We start from the raw sequence: 21,262 nt of genomic DNA, 5'->3' as shown, positions 1-21,262 counted from the left end.
TGGCTCCATCCTCCTTCAACCCACCCTTTAGATACTTGTATGCCATAATAAGGTCTCCCCTCAGCCTTCTCTTCTCCAGGCTAAAGAGTCCCAGCTCTCTCAGCCTTTCCTCACAAGGGAGATGCTCCAATCCCTCAGTCATCTTAGTTGCCCCTCACTGGACTCGCTCCAGCTGTTCCCTGTCCCTCTTGAACTGGGGAGCCCAAAACTGGAGACAGTATTCCAGTTGTGGCCTCACCAGTGCTGAGTAGAGGGGGAGAATGACCTACCTCGACCTACTGGTCATGCTCTTCCCTATGCAGCCCAGGATTCCATTGGCCTTTTTGGTGACAAGGGCACATTGCTGGGTCATGGATAATTTACTGTCTACCAGGACCCCCAGATCCTTCTCCTCAGAGCTACTTCCCAGCAGGTCCACTCCTAACCTATACTGGTGCTTAGCATTCTTCTTCCCCAGGTGCAGGACCCTGCACTTGCTTTTGTTGAACCTCATTAGGTTCTTCTCTGCCCAGCTCTCCAGCCTGTCCAGATCACGCTGGACGGCAGCGCGGCCCTCTGGAGAGTCAGCCACCTCTCTCTGTTTGTTATCATCAGCGAACTTGCTGAGGATACACTCTGTCCCCTCATCTAGGTCATTAATGAATATATTGAACAAAATTGGACCAAGTATTGACCCCTGGGGGACGCCACTGGTTACAGGCCTCCAACTAGACTCTGTGCCACTGATCACAACCCTCTGAGTCCTGTCACACAGCCAGCTCTCAATCCACTTCACTGTCACCTCATCTAGCCCCTTTCTTGTCAGAAAGGCTTTATTTAGAGTGTCTGAAGAACTGTGTATCTTTAATTTTCCTTTATATTAAAGGCTGTTTCTTTCATAGGAAGAGGTGGGTGAAGACATGTGTAAGGAAGGGGGTGGCCGTTCCTTCCCAGGGAGCACAGGGAAGCAGCCCTCAGACTGCGAGGTGGGAGGATGGAGGGGAGCAGGGACAATGCAGTGAGGACCCGGAGCCTCAGTCCTCAGCTGTGGTGGCCAAAACTGTCCTGGGAACTGCACATCTGTGCAGAGATTGCCGCAGCTCAGGAAGTCGGGAAATTTGTTGAAATCAAACTGGACAGTAAAGAATCACCCTGCAAGGACACAGTGAGCAAGGGGAATCTAGTACAGCCTTTGCCTTTCTTTCTGCTTGACTTAGTCACTGGAGGTTGCTCAGTACTGTCTGACTTTCTAAAGTTGAAACACCTTTAGGTCTTTCTTAGAAAAGCCACTTTATGGAAAAGGTTCAGGCAAATCCACCTCAGAACCCTAGTATACTGGGTCTGGCTGGGGTGGAGGTGACAACATCTAGCTGACTTGGAGTCCCACAACGGCAAGTAGCAAACCAGAAGAGAGAATAACATCTGCACTAGAGACTCACGTTTTCTTGCTTGAAACATAGCTAATGCTGAAACAAACCAAAAGCCTGGCATGCAATATGTATACTTTCTAAAAGTAGGTACATAAGGTCACAATTTTCTTTCTTTTTCCCCTTTGCAGAGCTTCTAAAGAATTTGGATTGTTTGTGTGGGGGTAGCTACTGCTGTTGGTGGGGCGCAGTGCTTGTTTTCACTTCATAACCCTGGTGGTGCCTGTCACGCAACGCAAGGCAGTGCTGTGAGAGTCAGGGGGTGAAAGCTGAACGACTGCAATAGGAGGAGAATTTTCAGATCTGATGGGTTTAAAGTTACTGGGGGATTCAATTAATCTTTTTTTTTAAAATTTTAATTAATTAATTTTGTAGTGTTCTAGTGAAGGTCAATGGCTGACTAATGCTTTGGACAAAGGATGCTTTTGTTAGAGACATGTTTTCTTGGAAATAAAAACATGCCAGTATTAAATGTATTTTGAGACACTGACACCCTGCCCCTTGACCAGCATTGCTGGCGTAGGCAGACTGCTGACCTCCTGCCCCCTGCCACTCTGCCCCTTGACCAACATCGCCAGCGTAGGCAGGATGCTGCCCACAGTATCCGTGTGAGGTGTGATCCTCTCAAATCACACTGCTATTGTTGAAGCCAAGGGGCAGCATGACTCTTACCCACATTCAAAAGGCATTTATGTGACTGGTTGTTGCTGCCAGATGACCCAGACACCAAGTGTCCTTGGCTGTCCACCAGGCCATGCCATCACTTACGATGCCATGTTTGCTATCGGTGATCAGCTGGGTTTCAGTACGGGCACTGTATTGCTCATCTTTCCTACTGCCTCAATAAGGCTTTGTTTTGTAATGCATTGTCAGAGTCCATCACTGTTCAGACCGCAGACACTCAGCAGATAATCTGGAAAAAAACATAGGGCAGTGTGTTTGGCATCAGAAACACAGGGAAATATTGTGCTGCCTAATGTGGCTTCTCCTCTCCCTATTTGATTTCTAGCTGCTGTGTCTTGATCATCTCAGTGCTGAAGAGCTGTAGCCCCTCTTCCTAAATGGTAGCAGTAGAAAAAACAGTAGAACTGGGACATACATGCTCTGTTTGATACCCTTCTTCACCTCCCAGCAGCAGCATTCCTCATATTTGCTCTGTGAAGAATCAATAGTTTAAAAATAGAGGTGAGGGAAGGAAGGAGAAAGAAGGAACCTTCTGAGACCAGCTACACCCATAATTTTCAAAAGCCTGGCTTATTTTTAGAATCTTTACTTTCCTGGTGACATTATCACAGGAGTCCTTGTTGATGTCAATAAGTGTGTTTTTATATCATTGTAACTGATTTAACTCTGTTTTTGTTCATCTCCTTTTCTCTCCCAGTGGAGTTTTTATACTGTGATTTGGCTTCCATGAAGTCTATACGGCAATTTGTGCAGCGGTTTAGAGCAAAGAATTGTCCACTCCATGTCCTGGTGAATAATGGTGAGTTCTGTTTTTTTCTTCACATATCTGCAGGTGAATATGTGGCAAATGGGGCTCTCGTCTATGGCTTCACATTTCAAACTGATCGTCTGAATCACATGGCAGGTTACAATATGGCTGCATAAACACGGATGTCTTTCTAGGCGTTAAATTGCATTTTTTTGAGAGATTGTCAGCTGAGCAGACTAAACACTTCAATGCCACCCCTGCTCATGATGTTATTGCAAGTCTTGTTCCTTTGCTGTTTTTTATCTCTCTAGCACTAAAAATCATGTGACTGCACGAGCATCAGAGCATCCATAATTAAAAAAAAAAAAAATAGAAAGGAAAGCTGTACTTTATGTCTGTAGAAAACCTGTCCTTTTGCCTTGATTTATTTTTTTCCCCTTACATTTTCCCTGTTTGAACACATGCATTTACTGTGACTGTCTGGCGGCCTGGAGGGGGGGGGGGCGAGGCTTAATCCATCTGAAATATAATCTAGCAAATTATCTAGAGCAGTGACTGCTTAGATCAAGGTGCTGCTGCAAAGTTGTCCATAAAGCTGCATCCTCAGTGGTCAGAGAACAAATTAAAAGGATAACATTTGTCTTGCATTCATACAATTATCAAATAAATCTCATTACTCGTAGGGATTTTAACTTTTGTTATTCACACACTTGCTGTCTAATTATGTTTTATAGCCACAGTATTTTTGGAAACCATCCCATGCAATAATTTTCCTCCAAAATCCCTGCATGCTCTGCATACGCTTTCCTAAAGGGGAATTTTCACCTGTCTATTTAACGAGGGGAAAAACCCGCCAGCAACAATTTAGGCTTCTTTTAGAAATTTTCTGCTGTTATATGCTGCTGTTCTTGTTTTCCCAATTATTTGCATATATTTTTATTAAGACATCCCAAAGAACATTTTCTGTTCTCCTCTGCACCCTTCAGCCCCAGTGAGGGCAAACGTGCTGTAAATAAATGGTTTTGTTACATTTGTTGATGCCTTAAAGAGCTCTCAGTAACACAAGCAAATATTGCAATAAAAATTCAAAAGTATTTTATTTCCTGATTGATATGAAACATTCATGAAATGTTCAATTAAATGGTCGTTTTTATTTGATTAGTCAAAAAAGCCTACCATTATTATTTTAATTGTGCAATAATTAAAGGTAGTGGATATTTAATCCTTGTTACAAAATCTTTCCAGTTTTATGTGCCTACTTTTAAAGATGCAGAATAAAAACTGTTACACAGATGGGAACGACACTACTTGAAAAAAACAACATTTTGTGGAAAAAAAGGTTTTGAGTTCTATGCACCCGTCATGCATCCCCTGCCCTCCACAGGTTTTCTGCACAAGCAAAGCCAGGACTGTGCAGCAGGGGCTTGGGGGCAGCTTGTAGGAGAAATGATGGGTCTGAAACAACAGCACAGCTGGGAAGCCCTCTTGAATAAAGGATTTTGTTCTGCCCTAACTGGTGTTGAAGCAGGATGGATGAAAATTGTGGTTAATATGTCAAGAAACAAAGTTATATGGAAATAGATCTCCTAATGTGCCTATTACAATACGAGACCAAAGAGCGTAGGCCCAAAGATTCTTTGAAAAAAAAGCTTGAGACTAATATTTGCCTGAATCAGTCTATATTTTTGTGACCTGCAAGAAGGGCATTTGATTTCTCTTACTCATGGCCACCAAATGCAATTGGCAAGAGAAATCTGTTGGTTGAGAAAATCCTGTTAGAAACTACAATGAAATGAATGGTCCAACTCCGCTTTTTGCTGAATCTTTAACAGGATCATGTCCAAAGCTGCTGTAAAGCCTCCTGTACAATTAGGTTAGTCTTTGACCGTTACTTGGCAAGTCACCAGCCTTCACTTCCGAAAGGTCTTTCCTGCATTTGTTTTTTTCAGTCCTTTTTGTTTGTTCTTGTAAAAAATCTATAGCATTTAGTTTTGTTACTAGTTCCGTAGTGAAAGCCCAAGTGATTTCTTGGTACACAAGAGGAAAATTAACATACCTAATGGAGGAGAAATGGCCTAATGCAACAACCTCGAACAGTTTCTCTTGGCTTTCCGTCAGTGTTGAGCACATCCGATAACAATGCTGATGTTTGGACTAACTGGTAGGCTTTTCCTTTTCCCTTTCCCTTCCTCTTTCCTTTTTTTTTTTTGTCATTTTTTTCATTGTAATGCAATGTGCTAAGGAGGAAGATTCAGTCCATTGTGGACTGCAGGGCTGGAGGCACTACTTACTCAAAAGCCTCATCACTGTTGCCACCTCCAGTGCCTTCACCGCATGATCCCCTGGACGCAAACTTGGGTGCCTGGAAGAGGAGAATGATCGCAATATTTAAATGTCTGATGGGAATGAGTTGTTGGGCATGTGTATGCTTTATGTCAGAAAACTGTTGTCAATAGGAAGGCATTTTGCCTGACCATTAGATGTCTGGTAGGACACTTCATAATTTTCTTATGTCTCAGTGTATGCATCTAGAATAGTAGGTTTCTTAGTATCAGCTAGTACTTTTGTATTTCTTACAGATCTTGAAACTCTAGCATTCTTGATGTGAAGAGGTAGTTTTATTTTGTAGCATATGGGGAAGAGCCTGTGGGCCAGGGCATCTGCACAAGGCATTTGCAGGCAGTCATATGCTTTTAAGAGTCTGACCCACAGTCTGTTGGGGCTAATGGAAAGTCTCCATTATGTTTTGAAAATCAGATTTTGTGTGGGCCCTGTGACTCCTGAATCAGACCATCGGCAACCAAATAAGAATTTTTCTCTTTATCTTCATAGGTCCAAGCATTTTATTGTCAAGGACTGTACCCTTTTATTACATTTCATGTAAAAATGCCAAGAACTGTTACATTGCATTTTTGGCACACTAAATTAGTATTATTTAATTGCTTTAAATAAAAATCTTTTAAATTGATTGATATAATCATGTCTATACGTTAGTGATTTTTCCACATCTTATATCCATGAATATGTATGCTGTATGTAGGTATGAAGGTATATGGTATTTGTGGTGGGCTTGTGTGAACCTATCAAAACCCCAAACATTTCAAGATGAATTGAGGAAAGTTCTAACTTTATACAGTAATGCAAACTATGAAATTAACATTGAAATATTATTAAAGACAGGTGATTTGGCATGAATTATTGTGCTAGGTAAATAATCAATACTCCATATCTGACCTAAGATCATTATGAAATTTAGCAGTTTTCCAGGTCACTGGTGACTTTCTGAAAAAATGTATCCCCATCGCTGGCCTAGCTCAAGTATCTAGTTGGAAGTTAAATTAATACTAAAATCCTGAGCTTCAAAGTATTCTCCTAAAGCTAGACATGCAGGTCCCACAAAAAAATCAGTAAGGTTAAGGTATCCAACTAATTCAGGCACCTGTCTTAAATGAACATTTAGGGCATTCAGAATGGAGATTAGTGCACTAGAGTCACCTCCTCTCTTTTTGTTATAGCTGATTTTAGCATATACATTTAACTTTCTAATTTCTAATTTAAAAGGAAAAATTTGGTTGAATGCACGCATTATTTCAGCTGACAAATAAAGGCCTGTTGTTCCATTACTATGCTTTCTGCATCAGTAATGTGCATGCTCAGCTCTTGGTTTTTAAAATAAACAAAACATATTAAAGATGCAAATAGAGTATTACATAAACATTTTTTAAAAAATATAATGTGCTAGCGCTGAAAAGAGAAAATGCTTTGACACTGAAAACAAATTCATTTTCTGTGAAAAAAAAAAGTAATCTAAATAGCTGAACTATGGGCCACTGAAGGATGGATGCAGTACAAGCAGTTTAGAAAACTTAGTCTGACAGGTCAGAAGAATACGTCTTCTAGTCCGCTAATTAGCGATTGGGTGCCAATTTTTTGTTTTTGTTTTTGAAAAGAACCGTGTCTTCGTACAGTTGAAAAGCATTTAGCAAATTACAGCATGTACACTAGTGTAATTATTTAATACATTCATTAAAATGGTATTGCTGTTAGACTCATTAGAAAGTCTGCTATCTTCCTGTGGTTGCAAAAAGGACTGATAGTAAAACATTTTATAAAATTCCACAAGCACTAGTCACTGTTTCATGGCAGAGAGGTTTTTTCTAACTTGAAGTCAGTCATTTTTTCTGTGTGCTAGAAATGTTTCTTAGCACCTTGTAGTTAATGTTTTTACTTATACATTGTTTACAATACTTAGTGATCTTAAACTAAGAGAGCTAACACCAAAACCACAATATCTTTAGTGATAACAGAATACCTATGGATACCACACATGCACTACTCATATCTAACTCGTTAGTTTCTAACTGATTAACAATGTCTAACTATCTTCTCTGTTGCAGTTCATTGAGTGGTTTCTGATTTTGGCTACAGGTTTGGAAAGGAGGGGGAGAAAATTACGAGGACATTTAGTATATATCCTGGCATGCACACAAACACAAAAAAAGCCCTTAGAGATTTGAGGATATTGTTAGCCTATTGTAGACAGATTACAGTTAATATATTTCAGGTTGAAGCCTATCTAAGCCAATTTAAAATCAATATTTCTGAACTGCTGGCTAATTCAGATGTTCATATTTCGTACTTCGTGGATTATCTGAGAAATCTCAGTCTCTTGATTTCCTCTTTCCCTCTATAAGCTTACCTTATAAGCTTACCTCTTTAGTCCCTAGGGTACAATAAAAAGGTGTATCAGTAGGTAAGTATGAGAAATATATATTTTTTATGTTACCTACACACAGTTGTATGTGCAGTCCAGCCATAATCCTTTGCAGGGAGCCATTTGAGTAGTACTGTAGATGCTACCGTGGTTGAATTAAATTAAAACCAAATTAAATTATTCTTGTGTTTGAATACTTGCAGGATTAGAGCTTCAGAAGAAGTGTGAGATTTGAGGGGTGGAAACAGGTGGATATATCAAATACAAACATTTTTATGGGTACCTACCTATTCACAGTTATCACTGATTAGTTGGGTTTAACAATAGTTAATTACATTATCACAGTGGGATCTACGAAAAGATCCTGTCCCACTGGGTTAAGTAAGAGCCAGCTCCCCACTCTGTAGCAGCTGCAGGCTGTAAAAGGAAAAGGAGAGAAACCCCAGAGAAGTGGAAATTCACTGGAGAAGGCCTTGAAGGAAAGTTAGTGAGGAAGGTTGCTGTTGGCTCCAGTGGAACTTGGATTTCATCAAAAATAATGCTTCTCCTCAAGCCACACAGAAAGGCTGTGGTGAACTCAGGATCTTGTTCCAGTGTCTTGATTACAGTATCATGTTTCATCTTTCTCCTTCCTTGAAGACAAATTAGAGCAATACGTAAGCAAAGCAGAGATGGAAAAAGTGTAGAGGGAGAGAGAGGAGGACAAGCAGAAGGGCAAGTGGCCTATATGTAATGGATGATAGATACTAGACATTGTGGGAGAGCTGGGCCTTTGGGAGATGTTTAGAGCTGGAAAAGGTAATTTGAGGTGCTGGGGGAGATTGGCTTAAAATGGATATTCCATGGATTATAGGCAAAACTAGAAGATTCATAAGGGCGCTAACATGCAGCATTAATGTGTTATGAAATGAGAAGATATTCTCAAAACCATATTTTTTGAAGAAACTCAGTGCATGGCAGATGCCATTTACTCGGACTTTTCAGAAGAGGTCATCTTTATAAGAGAGGTGACTGGAAAGTGTGTGGAGATCACACACTGGCTGATCACACACTGCTCTTTACAGGTATTAGTCGCTTTGGGTACTGGAAGTAACTTGTTTGGGCACATGTGTCAGAGCACCATGATACTGCTGACAGTATCCAACCCAGCTTGTTCAGAGCAACCAAGGATTGAGCAATGCCATCATACCTAATGCCCAGATTTTTAGCAGCAGTCCTCAGCTAGAGCTTTTCTTATACTTGAATAGCATTGTTGTCTGCCAGAATGCTAAGTATCCTATATAAAGATATCAGATTTCATATAAAAGGTTTATTTTTTATTAGAAGAACTAATAAGTTAGAAGAGTAACTTTGGGCTACTTCTGACTTTCAAACTGTAAGGATTTCATTCACGAAAATCCTGGCTTTTGTTTGATACCATCTTTGTCTTTCTAATTATTTCCAAAGCTTTTTCTGTGTTTGTGACATCAAACACTTTGTGAAGAGGGAAATATCTCCATCTCCACATGCTGCAGGTTCTTGACCCATTTGCTTTTATGTCCTGAATGTGAATGTTTTATCAGTGGAAGACAGACACAAAATTCAGTTATTGATGGATTAGGAAACCCAACTGGTTCTACTTAAGTGTGTGGAACATTTGCCACTGGCTTTCCTGAGAGGCAGGAGTAAGCCATGTTTTATTCTTACCTAATCCTTGCATAGCTTACAGGTAAAAATATTTTTTATACAAATCACAAAACAAGATGCTTTACTTGTAAGAGAACTTCCTATTGAATTAGAATGTGACTGACTTTCCTATTTTTTGATTGTGAGTGGGATAACTCACCTTTGTGCCAACCAAACACTTATTGAGCATATTTTTAGAAAACAAAGTTGGTTGGGTTTTTTTTTTTTTTTTTCCAGCCAGATCCAATTATGAATGCTCTGATTTATTTTAGTGTGAAAACAAAACCTCAGTTGTGGATCATATTTTCTTTTTTTAGCAGATGCATTTTCCAGGGAACTAGCCTGTGCTTTGTGTGTTCCCTTTGTAGCAGCGTGACACTGAATCAGAAAGTGAATCTGTTCTAAAGGAGGTATTGCAGCCTGTTCAGTCTTGTGCTGAACCTAACAAGATTTGGTTGTTGTTGTTTTCATAGCCCTTGAATGTGAGTTGTTTGCAGGTTTTTTGTTTTGTTTTGGTTTGGTTTTTTCCTTTAACCTACTGATAAACTAAGAGCTTGTCTTTAGTGGAAAGATGCATTGCTTTATCTTCTTTGGCACAGTCCACTAATACAGTCCTCTTCTCCCTTAGAGCATTATAGGTGGGTCTGGGAGCACTAGCAGTAGACATTACTCAATTTTCAGTTCTTTACTAGTTAGCCAAGCTATGAATGTTTGGCCTAAGAGTTTCCATGCCAAGCATTTGCCTAAGGCTAATTTATTTTTATTTTTTTTTTTTTGTAATGCCAGAGAAAAGAGTTCCAAGAGTTTCCAAGAACGATAAGAAAACATCTTGGGGTGGTTTTGTTTTTCGGGGTTTTTTAATGTCAAAAATGATGGCAAGATTCTTCAGAAAGGCTCTGGTGTTATCACAGTTTGGAATGGGGACTTGAATACAGGCAAGATGCTGCCTTTGTGTCAGAGGCAGATGCACCTCCACCATCCATGGAATATTCCCATGCTGGGCTGAGTCAGAAGCCTGTTTGAAACCCATCTTTTACGTTTTAATTGCTAAAGATGTTGCCTGTACCAAGCATGTCCTGAGTTGAGACTGAGCAGGTCTTTCTGCTGGAGTCACAATGGCAAGCCGTGGTGTGAAGTACTGCGTGCAGGCAAAGTCACCGGCAGCGAGGCTGGCACCAGCATCGCCTCTGCTCCCTGTGGCTACCTCTGAGCTGTGGTGCTGATGGGCAATATGGCTCACTTCAGGCTCCTTCTGGTCTCTCCACTGACCAGACTGGGGGCCTGGGTCCTCTGTGATCTCCGTGGTAAGTTTCTATCCTGTGAAAAGCAGACTACAGGGTGGGGAGAGGTGGATGGGAAGTGATGGGTGTCTGGGTTTTACCTTGATATACAGCTGAAATGTGGCTGTGGAGCTGGAAAGTGATTTCAGCACTCTCAGGACCTAAAGGTCTCATTGGACATGGCTGGTGAGCTGATGTAAATGGTGACCTCACTTGGCTAGTGATCACATCTCTCTGGAAGAGCTGACTTGCATTTTTAGGCATAGTGGCAAAACCTGTAGTGTGGAAGAGGAAGAAGCCTGGTTTGAATGCAGATGGGACAAGACCGTAACTTATAAGAGAAGGAGATTTATACAAGAAGCCTTTGTGTGGAGAACTGAAGTAAAAAAGAGGTGGTCAAGGCTGGGAGATTGTAAGGGAGAGACAGCAGAAGATGGAGTGAAGAGCTATTGTGGGGAAGCAGGACTGCCAGGTGGGAACCATTAGGATAGGGGAAAACTTGATGGCAATACATTTGAGTTTGCTGATTGAAAGAGTCTTTAACATAATTACTGTAGCATATATTCTTGTTCAATATCAGGAAATTCATAGGAGAGCAAGTATGGGGGGAGGAAGCTGGGGTGGGTAGGGAGGACAAAGAGAAGCATTAGGCATGTTTGAACTATAAGGAGAGGTCTCAGAGTTTGCAAGTGCTTAGACACCCCATAATTCAGGAGGACTGAGTCCTTATCTTCAGGTCTAGAGTCTCTGTTGTGCACAAACTGATTGAACCTTTTCTTGCAGTGAGGGAATTCTTGACTGATGTCTTTTTTGTGAGTTTACTGACATTTAACAGAGATGAGAATTATCCCCCCCCCGGGTGGGGATGTGATTGGAACCTTTCTCTTCTCTCTGGCCACTGACTTCGAGGTAACTTGTATAAATTAATTCTCATCCACCCCTGTGCCACATCTCGTTGATATTGAAGAGAGAATGGGGGAGCTGGTGGGAGCCTCAGAACTATAGATCGTGGTCCCATAAGGAAACCAGCCTCAGAAGTGAGGGAAGGGTGAGCCAGACGTGTGACTGGAAGATGCCTGCAGGATGCAGAGTGAGATCTCATGAGATTCAGACATAAAGGAGCTAGAGTGGCTGGGTAAGAAAATTAGGGAGAACGAACTTACTGTTTTCAGGGAAGCAGAGAGGCAGATGAAGCTGATATGTGTGTCTGGGGCTGAGCCTCTGCCCTCCTTCCCGCCCCTATGCTGTTCCTTGATAAGATCAGTGTTGGGTCACCAGCTTTTGGGGGTAGAGGAGGGAGGGGAGGGCAGCCCAGAGCTTTGTCTGGGAAGGGGCACACTGTTCTTGGCTTAGGCAGGGATGTGCATTTTGGCCAGCACGGGGACTTGTTAGGAAGCCAGCATGCCAAAATAGCAATGGGTGGTGCAGAGCCCCTTGCAAAGGAGCAGGAGACAGGAGCTAGTGGGAACTTGCTCAGTGCTGGAGCAGAGGCTCAGGCAGACTCCTGTGGAGGACCTTGTTCTGGGAAGAGGCAGGAGAGACTGAACCCGCTGGAGATTGCTTTCCTCTGCAGTCCAGGGCTCAGTCCCAATGCTGCCCTGCTCTCAGCAGCAGTTTAACAAACTGGTTTTCACGGTGTCCAGTCCTCTTCAGGGATGATCCATGCACGGGACACTGTCCTGCCACTGATGCCAGAGAGGCTGACAGCAGATGTCCTTGCAGATGTCCAAGAGGACCTAGAGCCCACACATCATTGGTGTGGAGTCTAAGTGTCATCTAGGTGTCTTTATTACACCATGGGATAAAATTCCTTGCTTTGCTTCAGTGTCCTCCCAGCTTGCTTTAGAAAACTGTACATACATATATACAGGACTCCAGAAGATAGCAGGAAGTGCGAGAGTCTTTACCTCCACCAGTCCCTCTGGGGCAATAGGAAACAGGACTACAGCATTCATTTGGGGTTTTTTTGTTTGTTTGTTTTTCTTCTTAACTGTTTGGATTTTTGCCTTTTCAGCTTTCGCATACTGTTAATCTGACTTCTGTGTGTGGCCCTGTCTAGACTTGCAACGCTTTTCTGGGATACTGGTAGCACTGGGCTCTGTGTTACAGACCTACCTCAGCAAGCAGTGTTTCACAGCAGTGCTGTAAATTCACCTCTCTGCAGCCCAGAGGAGGCATACCTGTAAAAAGCAGTTATGTGGGTATGGTTGTGTCTCCAGTAGGTGCTTCTGGGGGCAATTCTTCTAATAAGGCATTCCACCTTCTTGTCGCTCACTAGCCAGGAGAGATCCACAGGACAGGCGTATTCTGGGATAGCATAACCCAAATGAACAAGGTGGAACGAGCAATCCAGTATAGGCAGCCTACCCAGGGGATGCTGCTATACAGTTATTGAGATGTTCACTCTCCTATAGCTGTCCCTATTTAGGAGAGAGGTGGGCTATACTATTCTATAGCTAGATTGATCCACTCATGCATGTTTTGGTGTAGGGGTGTGCAGGGCAGAGCAGTTTTGACATTCTGTTAAGTGAGGTGGGTCACCTCTTGTGGCTGCAGTCATGGGATGGAAAATGCTGCTAAATGAATCAGCTACACCAGTACAAAGCCTGTATGGAGAAAAGGCTTTGTGCTTTTACTTGGAGTTAACGACTCTATTAATTTTTCCCCTTGGGAACTTTTCTGGTACAGTACGTATCTCTTCCTTGTAAATAGCAAGAATTGAGTGAATGTGATTATATAGGTTCGCCTCCTGCTGTGAAGGCGTTACACCTAAGTGTATGTGGCTGACCTCTTGCGTTGTCTGTCCAGCCTTTGGGTTGCTGGGTATAAAAGGACTTGCATGTGGGGTCACTGCCTCCAAACGCTCTCCCCTGAGCCTGGCTGGGGTGGGAAGACATTTTGTTCTGCATGTGAAAAGGAGATTTTAAATCTTTCTTTTGTGGTGACTTTGAGAGAACCACCTTTAAAAACCTCCAAGTAGCTCACTGTAAATAAATCTAGATGAGTGAAATACTTGTATTTTTAAAGCTTTTAAAACATATTTTATGATGGAGCTGAAGGATGTCTTTGCAGTAGGAGGTACAGGAATTGCAGCAATGTTTACCATCATCTGCAGTACAGGCAGGCATGGTACAAATGTTCCTGTATAATCCAATAAAAATACGGTATGCCTGGCCTGTAATATTTACAACTGTCATAAACTTTTTGGTTATGCTGTGTGCACTATCAAATCCATTATGCTTTTAAAATCACGTAAGACTAATTCATTGATGGATCCCAAACCAAAAGTTTAATTAGAAATTTTTATAGAAAGTCTTGATAAATGACTGTCTACAATGACAGTTCTCTTGAGGTGTATTTGTTCTTTGAAAGAAAAATATGACTATGGCCTAGTCACAAAAGTAAAAAAAGATAGATATTATTTTTTTTATTCAGTATGGCTAATTAAAATTCATATAATTTGAACATATTACAACAAATACATAACTGCAGCACATTGGAATGTATTACTATATAAGAAGAACAGTTGTTCATCACAGTTATGCAGCAAAATATTTTCCTTATGCTAATTTATTTCAACTCTTGCAAAATCACACATCAGTGTGTGATTTAGACAGTTTTCTGCATGGATACTGTCAGTCTTTTGCCTGAATATTTCAATAACAGCTAATCAATTACACAGTAAAAGCTCATGTTCAGCTTACTTATGAATTCATTTTCTAATGCCATGCTGACATTGATATTTTTTAAAATAAATCTTCTGAAAACAATCCAGCTAAATCAGAGGGAAAAAACATATAAGAAAGTTGTATCAGAATTGAAGTGTTTGACATTAATAGTCTGCCACTTCAAACTTCATATGCACTCCAAAAAACTGAGAAGACTGACTATCCGTAATTAAAATCAGAAAGATACTAGGTTGTATGGATTCTGTACCAGAAGAATAAACAAAATCGTTCTTAGTTTACAGTGAAGAGGTAAGGTAAAAAAAAAAAAAAAGGCATTTTTTAATGTTTCAAATAGTATTGGATTAATTGAAAGAATTAAAAATAGAAGCAGCTTTCATTCTTAGAGTTACCATTTGGGGCCCTTGAGTAAAGCTGATGACGTTTCTGGACAAAAGAAAATCAATAGGATGCCACTTTTAGTATCTACTGAATGATAGGTAGTTAATAATTTAAAAAAGAGAGCTTGCAGCTACACTTACAAGGTGTTCCCTTTTGTCAGAGAAGCAGCCAGGTTCAGTTGCCTGTTGGGTATTCCTTTGCAGTAAATTAAAATGGCTTCTACTCAAATAAGAGAAACTGCCCTCAAATTGCAGGGCAAGATTTTTTTAATAGCCTTGATATGAACCACCTCAAAGATGAGAGCCTTTAAAAGAAAATCTTTCAAAGTTGTTTTGGATTAATATTATTTGACCAGCTCTTGAAGACAAAAAGGGAATTGTAGTAGCAGCAAATGCAGGCAGAAGTGATTGTGTCTGCTCAAGGACTTGCCCATAATTTCTGCTCAGGGGAAGCTCTTGAAGAATAAAAAAATCATTTTTGGGAATGTGTATCTTAACAGTTGTGCATTGCATGACTCTGTAAATTTTTTCCATCTCCTGACCTGAACTCAGATCCGTTTTCTGCTTCCAGGACGTGCAGCACAGATGGTGGGGACTAATTGGGGTGGAGGGCAGAGCCCCTGTGTGCTCTTGAAATCCTGCGCCTCTCTGGAGGTCGAGGGGGCAGATGCTGTAGCACAGGCGTCCTTGGGGCTGATGAGAGCAGCGACAGCCTCCCCGGGATTGCCTGCTGGGCGTGAGGCAAAGCCATCTACAGCACTTCTCTGCAGACAAATTCCTCCACCCCTCCCCATCTGACATGGCCGGCAGAGGTGTGCGTGTGCATGGAGGGGGCTATAGCCCTGCAGCAGCCCCGGCAGATGCAGAAGCAGCATTTGGGGTTCACATCAGCTTTTCTGTGCCAGGGTTGTTTTATGTTGGCTGCCTTTTCTTGGGCTTGCATTTTACCGGTGTTGCTGCAGATAGACCTCTAGTAAACTGCTTCCTCCTGCCTTTTCCAAGTGTCAGAGCTTTGGAGGGCAGGATGGGCCTTGGAGAGATGCAAATCGTTTCCTTGTACCAGCCCATGTGCTCAGAGATGTGGTGCTGTTCCTATCTGCCCTCTAACAACTTGTGCTAAGCCCCATCTCTGCTAAAACTAGCACAGTAGCAGGCTGAGACTTGGTCGGGGAGCCCAGGGTTTGTTGTCCTTCCCACCCTTTCCTTCTTCCCTGAAAACAAGAAGTTGCAGAAGGACTTGTTTCACTTTTCTGTCTACCCGTAACCTTCACACCAGTGTTGAGTCCCGGCCGCTGTTCCGGATGTCATTATATGCCGTATATGCAGATTATGGAGGAAATGGAAATCTGTTCCCAACTCTGAGCAGTTGCACCATGCATCAGAGGAAGCACTGCTGAGGAAGGAGGATACAACAGGACACCCAACAAGACACCCTCTAAATTGTGTCTTTCTGTTGTTAAAGTTAAGATTTGACGTGCAGAGAAACCACACCTGGCAGCTGGGTTTTCACGTCATTCTGAGGGATCTGGGAGAGTGCCTGTAATGACAGAGAGACAGTCAGAGCTTTTGTAGAGCCTGGTCGTGTAATTTGTGTTGTGTTTCTTTCATCATACCATCAGCCAGCATTGCTCATCTTCAGTCTTGAGGTCTCCATATGCAGGTAGGCTGTGTTACACCTTTTGTTTGCTCTTTTGTCTTCTCTCGTTTCTTCCCCTCACGCTGCTTCTCCAGTTGCTCCATTAAGCAATAGGCAGCCATAGGTGAATCGCCATGGGTGTTGGCTGTGCTAAAAAGATCCTGAAAATATCTCCTCCTCAACCTGAGCAGCAGTAACAAAGCAGGACTGTCAGGTGGCGGGACCTCCCTGAAGAAGGAACGGTGCAGATGCACAGCATGTGCAATTTAAAATGGTAATGTACTATGCCATCATTGGGCTGACGTCAAGAAATTGAATGTTAAAGGCTTTTTAATGGACACATGAAGTAGCACAAGGGTGAAGCTGACACTGTCTCATGTCTGTGAGCAGAGGTGGCCTTTCTGCTGTGTCCTATCCATGTATTTTAGAAAGAAGTCAAATGGCCTGCAACATTATTATCCTTGGGCCACGTCCATCTACATTTAAATTACAAAGGGCAAGTCCACTTGTATTATAATTAAATTTTAATAAAATAAGAATAATTTATAGCTTTCAATTTCACATCATAAATGAGCAAGATAGCTATCCCCCACATGGCCTCTGTTTATGCATGAGCTCAGGATTCTCTGCAGGATGCTGAAATCAACATTGTGTGCTAGGGATGTGGATACTTATTTTAAGCACTGAGTTTGAAAATTGTGGTTTGTAGAAATATATGCAAAAATATTGCCAAAATAAGCATTCAAAAACTCATTTCAATATGCAGCTGCTTGTAAGCACAGTAATTAAGATGTATTGGGTAAATTTACTACATCTTTTCTCACCCACACCAGCGAGACAGAAGTTGCAGATTTCAGACGAAGACTCAACAGATCTTTAAACTCCAGCCAGGACCCAGCAGAAAGCCGTCTGGGAAAGCAGGTCTGCTGCTTAGCCTGGTCTTGTCTCCACTGCTCTGAGCTCTTTGATGGAGGGAATGTTGTTGGGATCACCCAGCTCCCACCTACTGTAGATGGATTCATTATTGTTGTGAATCTGCAGCGTTGCATTCTGGCACAGCAGCAATGGGTTAATTCAACTTTTAATGTCTTCAAAACACTTTTCACAAATGAACTCATTTATCCTCACAATCCTGCAGGGAGGGAGGGAGAGAGTCAACCTACCTGTTTTCTGGATGAAGGAGCTGATGTGGGGGTTTCGACGTATTTCTCAGCTCTTTACACTTTACATGCCATCTCCAATCACTCATTGCTCTAAATGCCGTGTTTATACTCTGCAGCAGGAGATCCGTGCTCCTTCTAGCTTGCTCCTTCTCTGAAATAAATCAACAGGTTTTACCTCTACTTTCTCCTCCAGCTGGGGTGATGCTGGTCCCCGAAAGGAAGACAGAGGATGGGTTTGAGGAGCACTTCGGCTTGAACTACTTGGGACACTTCCTGTTGACTAACCTCCTCTTGGATACGCTGAAGCAATCAGGAACGCACAGTCACAACGCTAGGATCATCACTGTCTCATCAGCCACCCATTATGTAGGCAAATTGCACCTGAACGACTTACAAAGCAGGTACCGATCCATTTTTGGTATTCAGTGATCTGCCGTAATGGTGTGCAGATTAAACTCCAAGAGAATTGTTACAGAATACTGAATGTGGGGTTTTCTTCTTGCTTTCTTTTTTTTTTTTTTTTAGTTAATGGTGGTTTTCAAGCAGTTGCTTAATATCTTTCAGGCCTGAACAAAGCTTGCAGCCTTCGGTCAAAGATACAAATAATTTATGAGCTTGTAAACTGAGTCTTTTATTCTGAACCTTGAAAGCCTTGCTTTCTTTTCTGATGTTTACACTGTGGTGACAGTTGTGGTACAGAGCCTGGACTCCTCACTGCCTAATCAGGGAGACTCTCAATAATTGAGATGTTATCAAATGGCTTGGGCGAATGCTAATAGACTTCATCCTGAAGTGAATGCATACGTAGGAGTCCTGATCCTGCCCTCAGATGGGCACAGACAGATGCCTGTGGCTGCTAGCTCCCTGCCCACTGAGCGTGGGGCTCCTGGCTTGGCTCTGGGGGGACAGCTAGCCCCACTTGCCCGGCTGCCTCACAGCTTCACCCAGCCCACACGTTGCCTGCTGCTCCTTCCTCCCTGGCAGCTCTGCCCGCTGGCCTGCACCTGCTGGCACACCGTCCTTCCTTCTCGCTGCCTCTGGCCTCCGCCTTGTCCTGCACCGCTCCTGATGTCCCGGTCCCCAACCTCTGCCTCCCTCACAGCCCTTCTCCAGCTTCCCCACCTGCCTCCTGTTCCTGGGCTGTCTCATCCCTCCTGTCCCCATGGTGCTTCCCCTCTCACACATCAGCCTGGTGATTCACTGCAAAAGCTGGAGCCCCGGCTCTTGTCTGGGTCACCCCCTGCACTTTCCTGAGATCTTACTGAGATCCAAGTGCGCGGCCATCCTGGGTTTTCAACCCAGTAAGATGAGTTAAAATGCGCGGTCATACTCTGTCCGACTGCTTTCATTTAGGGAAACTGTGGGTGAATGTCTGTAGGATATTTCTAATATTAGGATTACATCAAATGATGCGGTAAATGTCTATGTTGTCATACAGGAACCATGTAGAGTTGTTTAGTTAATGGAGGAATGGGCAGGATAACTGGGATAGATAGATAGATTTCAAAATTTCCCCATGCAGTCACGTGTGGCAATTACGCACTTACTAACAGGCTTAAACAGAGCCTGTCTTCTGGTGGGCTCCAGAGCGTTTCTGCCTGCACAGAGCCAGTCTGAATTCTGCATCATTTCCATGGAGAAATTCTGTCTCTGTCCTTTGACAGGGACTTCGGCATGAGTTCAGAGGCACCTGGCCTGAGGTTTCATTTTGGAACAAAGACTGAAATTAGAAGGCTGGGCTGTTTCCACTGCAGACATTTTACATATGAATGCTGCGTTAAGCATGTCGAACTTTCTGTTTGACTTCTGATTACATACTACAGCATCAGTTTTATTACAGGCACATTGTTTAAACTCTGCAGGGTAGTCGCAGTTTAATTTCTTGCTTGTAAAACAACCACAGGAAATTACTCTTACTCTTCACTTGATGTATGTATTCATTGTTTCTGGTGGGCATGTGCTGGATGGCACCACGCAAGGGGGCTAAGGGGAGCGTAATTAGTATTTGTTTGGGCTAAGTGCAGAATGCAAAATTAGATGTGACTGTTCTGTGTCTCTAGGTAACAGTAGTTTCCTTCATTACAGCAAAGCCTTGTACTGTGCCTCTTTAATTTAGGATCATCCTTACCTGTGATTCATCATTATTAACTCATATTTTAAAGGAAACAGAAATTTTTCAGTTAGGAAAGTTATGGTTGAGCATGAACATGACCAATCTGATGTAAAAAATAATAATATACCAGTGAGATCTACCTGCTGCTTTTATGCCAAACCCTGCCCTTTGCATTTCAACTTTATTGGTGTAAGAAAAGCCATAAAGAACAACAGACTCTGGCTGATTTTGCTTGCTCTTTCCTTTGTGGATGCTCTGAATCACTCAGGGGCAGCAGAGGTGGCTGCTTTCTGAGCACACAGGCACACTGGTGGGACCCGGAGGAGGCTGCAGATTCATCTCCAAACCTTTTCTTGGTTCAGGTGGAAGAAGATACTCCTGTTTTGGTTTTTATTTTTACCTTAACTGCTGATAAGCTCCCCCACTTGGGCGAATAGTTAGTTATCGCATAAAAAGTGCCTCTAAAACCAGTGAGATTGCTTGTGTGTTCAAGTGTGTGCCTACAGCATGAGCGGGTGGTTTAGCAGCCCTGGATGACTGTTGCGGGGTACCATAAACAAGCATTGTCTACACCACAGGGCCTCAGAGTTGCCTTGTGATTCCGAGCAGTGTTTAAGAGCTTTAATGGATGTGGTAAAGATACCCATGGTAAGTACTGTGATGATAGTGTTCCACGAATTGCCACAGTTTCCCAGTGGTGCCATCCCTCATTTTTGCTGCTTGTGTGGATGCGAAAACTTTCTAAAAATTTTATACTGGCTTTTTCCTTATTTTGGGTTGCACTGGTTGGCCGTAATCCATTTCATGGCTCGGGTTTATGTTCCCAGATTGGCTGGTGGTCCTAACCTTGCAGAAAGGCAGCAAAACAATTTGGAGGCATTTATTCACAGTGAAGAAAGGGGGCTGTACTCTGTGCTGGAAAAATTACCAGTGGCAGCAGACTGAATTGTTTATCACACTCTTGTCCCAATGTTCCTAGATTTTGGTTGGGCTAGTGTCCAAACTGGAGGTGAGTGATAGAGGTGGAGAAGGGATTCATCCGTCAAACATGGCAGAGGAGAGGCAGAAGGCTGTCTTGGCATGAAGGAGACAGTAAACTGAGGTTCATTTCTCTGCTTTATCACAGATTTTTCTATGGGATCATTCTGCCACTCGGGAAACGGGATTGGCAGTCGCAGTTGTAGCCATCATTCCCCATTGCTTGTCCTTGCTGCTCAGAGATCTGCTCTGAAGCCGGACACCGTCCATGTCACAGGGACCACAGGGCAACAGCATAACAAACAATTCTGCCCCATGAATGGTATTAAATGCAGCTTGTGTTACTGTCTTCCACGATTCCTCTTTGGTTTGTTTTCTGCCATCTTACCAATCTGATTTCTGCCATGTTTGTCTTTTCAGCTCCTTCTTGGCAGGAGGGTAAATTTATTTTTTTTCTTGATCTTCCTTGCATTTTACCTTATTTTTCTTCCTTTGTTATCTCTCTCTTCATGCCTGCCTACTTGATTTCTACGTTCATAGTTTCATCTTCACCTCTGTCTTTTGAGCTTGTCTCCATTGCCTTTTCCTTCCCTATCTCATCAGTTTTTCCTCCTTTTTGGGGGTCAGGTGTCTTATTTTCACCCACCAGTTCACTTCCTCCTCTCCATTGATCTTCCTCTTATCTTCTCCCCCTAGCCCCAGTCCTATTTCTCCCCTACGAATGTCATTTCACCCCCTTCCTGCCCATTCTCTTCACACACACCGGTAAAAGAGACACAACATGGGTACATCAAGGCAGGACAGAGCTT

The 21,262-nt window shown here is 42.6% G+C and overlaps 1 protein-coding gene across 1 annotated transcript in view; it reads left to right on the top strand.

Moving 5' to 3' along the window:
* Positions 1–21,262, top strand: part of DHRSX (dehydrogenase/reductase (SDR family) X-linked) — a 134,378-nt gene that overhangs the window by 68,289 nt on the left and 44,827 nt on the right. The window contains exons 3-4 of the mRNA XM_009889442.1: positions 2,788–2,889; positions 17,556–17,763. Of these exons, the coding sequence (XP_009887744.1) occupies positions 2,788–2,889; positions 17,556–17,763 (310 nt within the window). The remainder of the gene's footprint in view (positions 1–2,787; positions 2,890–17,555; positions 17,764–21,262) is intronic.

This window comes from Charadrius vociferus, unplaced genomic scaffold (genome assembly GCF_000708025.1).
Source record: "Charadrius vociferus isolate BGI_N301 unplaced genomic scaffold, ASM70802v2 scaffold26, whole genome shotgun sequence".
Classification (NCBI taxonomy): domain Eukaryota; kingdom Metazoa; phylum Chordata; class Aves; order Charadriiformes; family Charadriidae; genus Charadrius; species Charadrius vociferus.
This window is presented reverse-complemented; position numbering and strand designations above follow the sequence as displayed.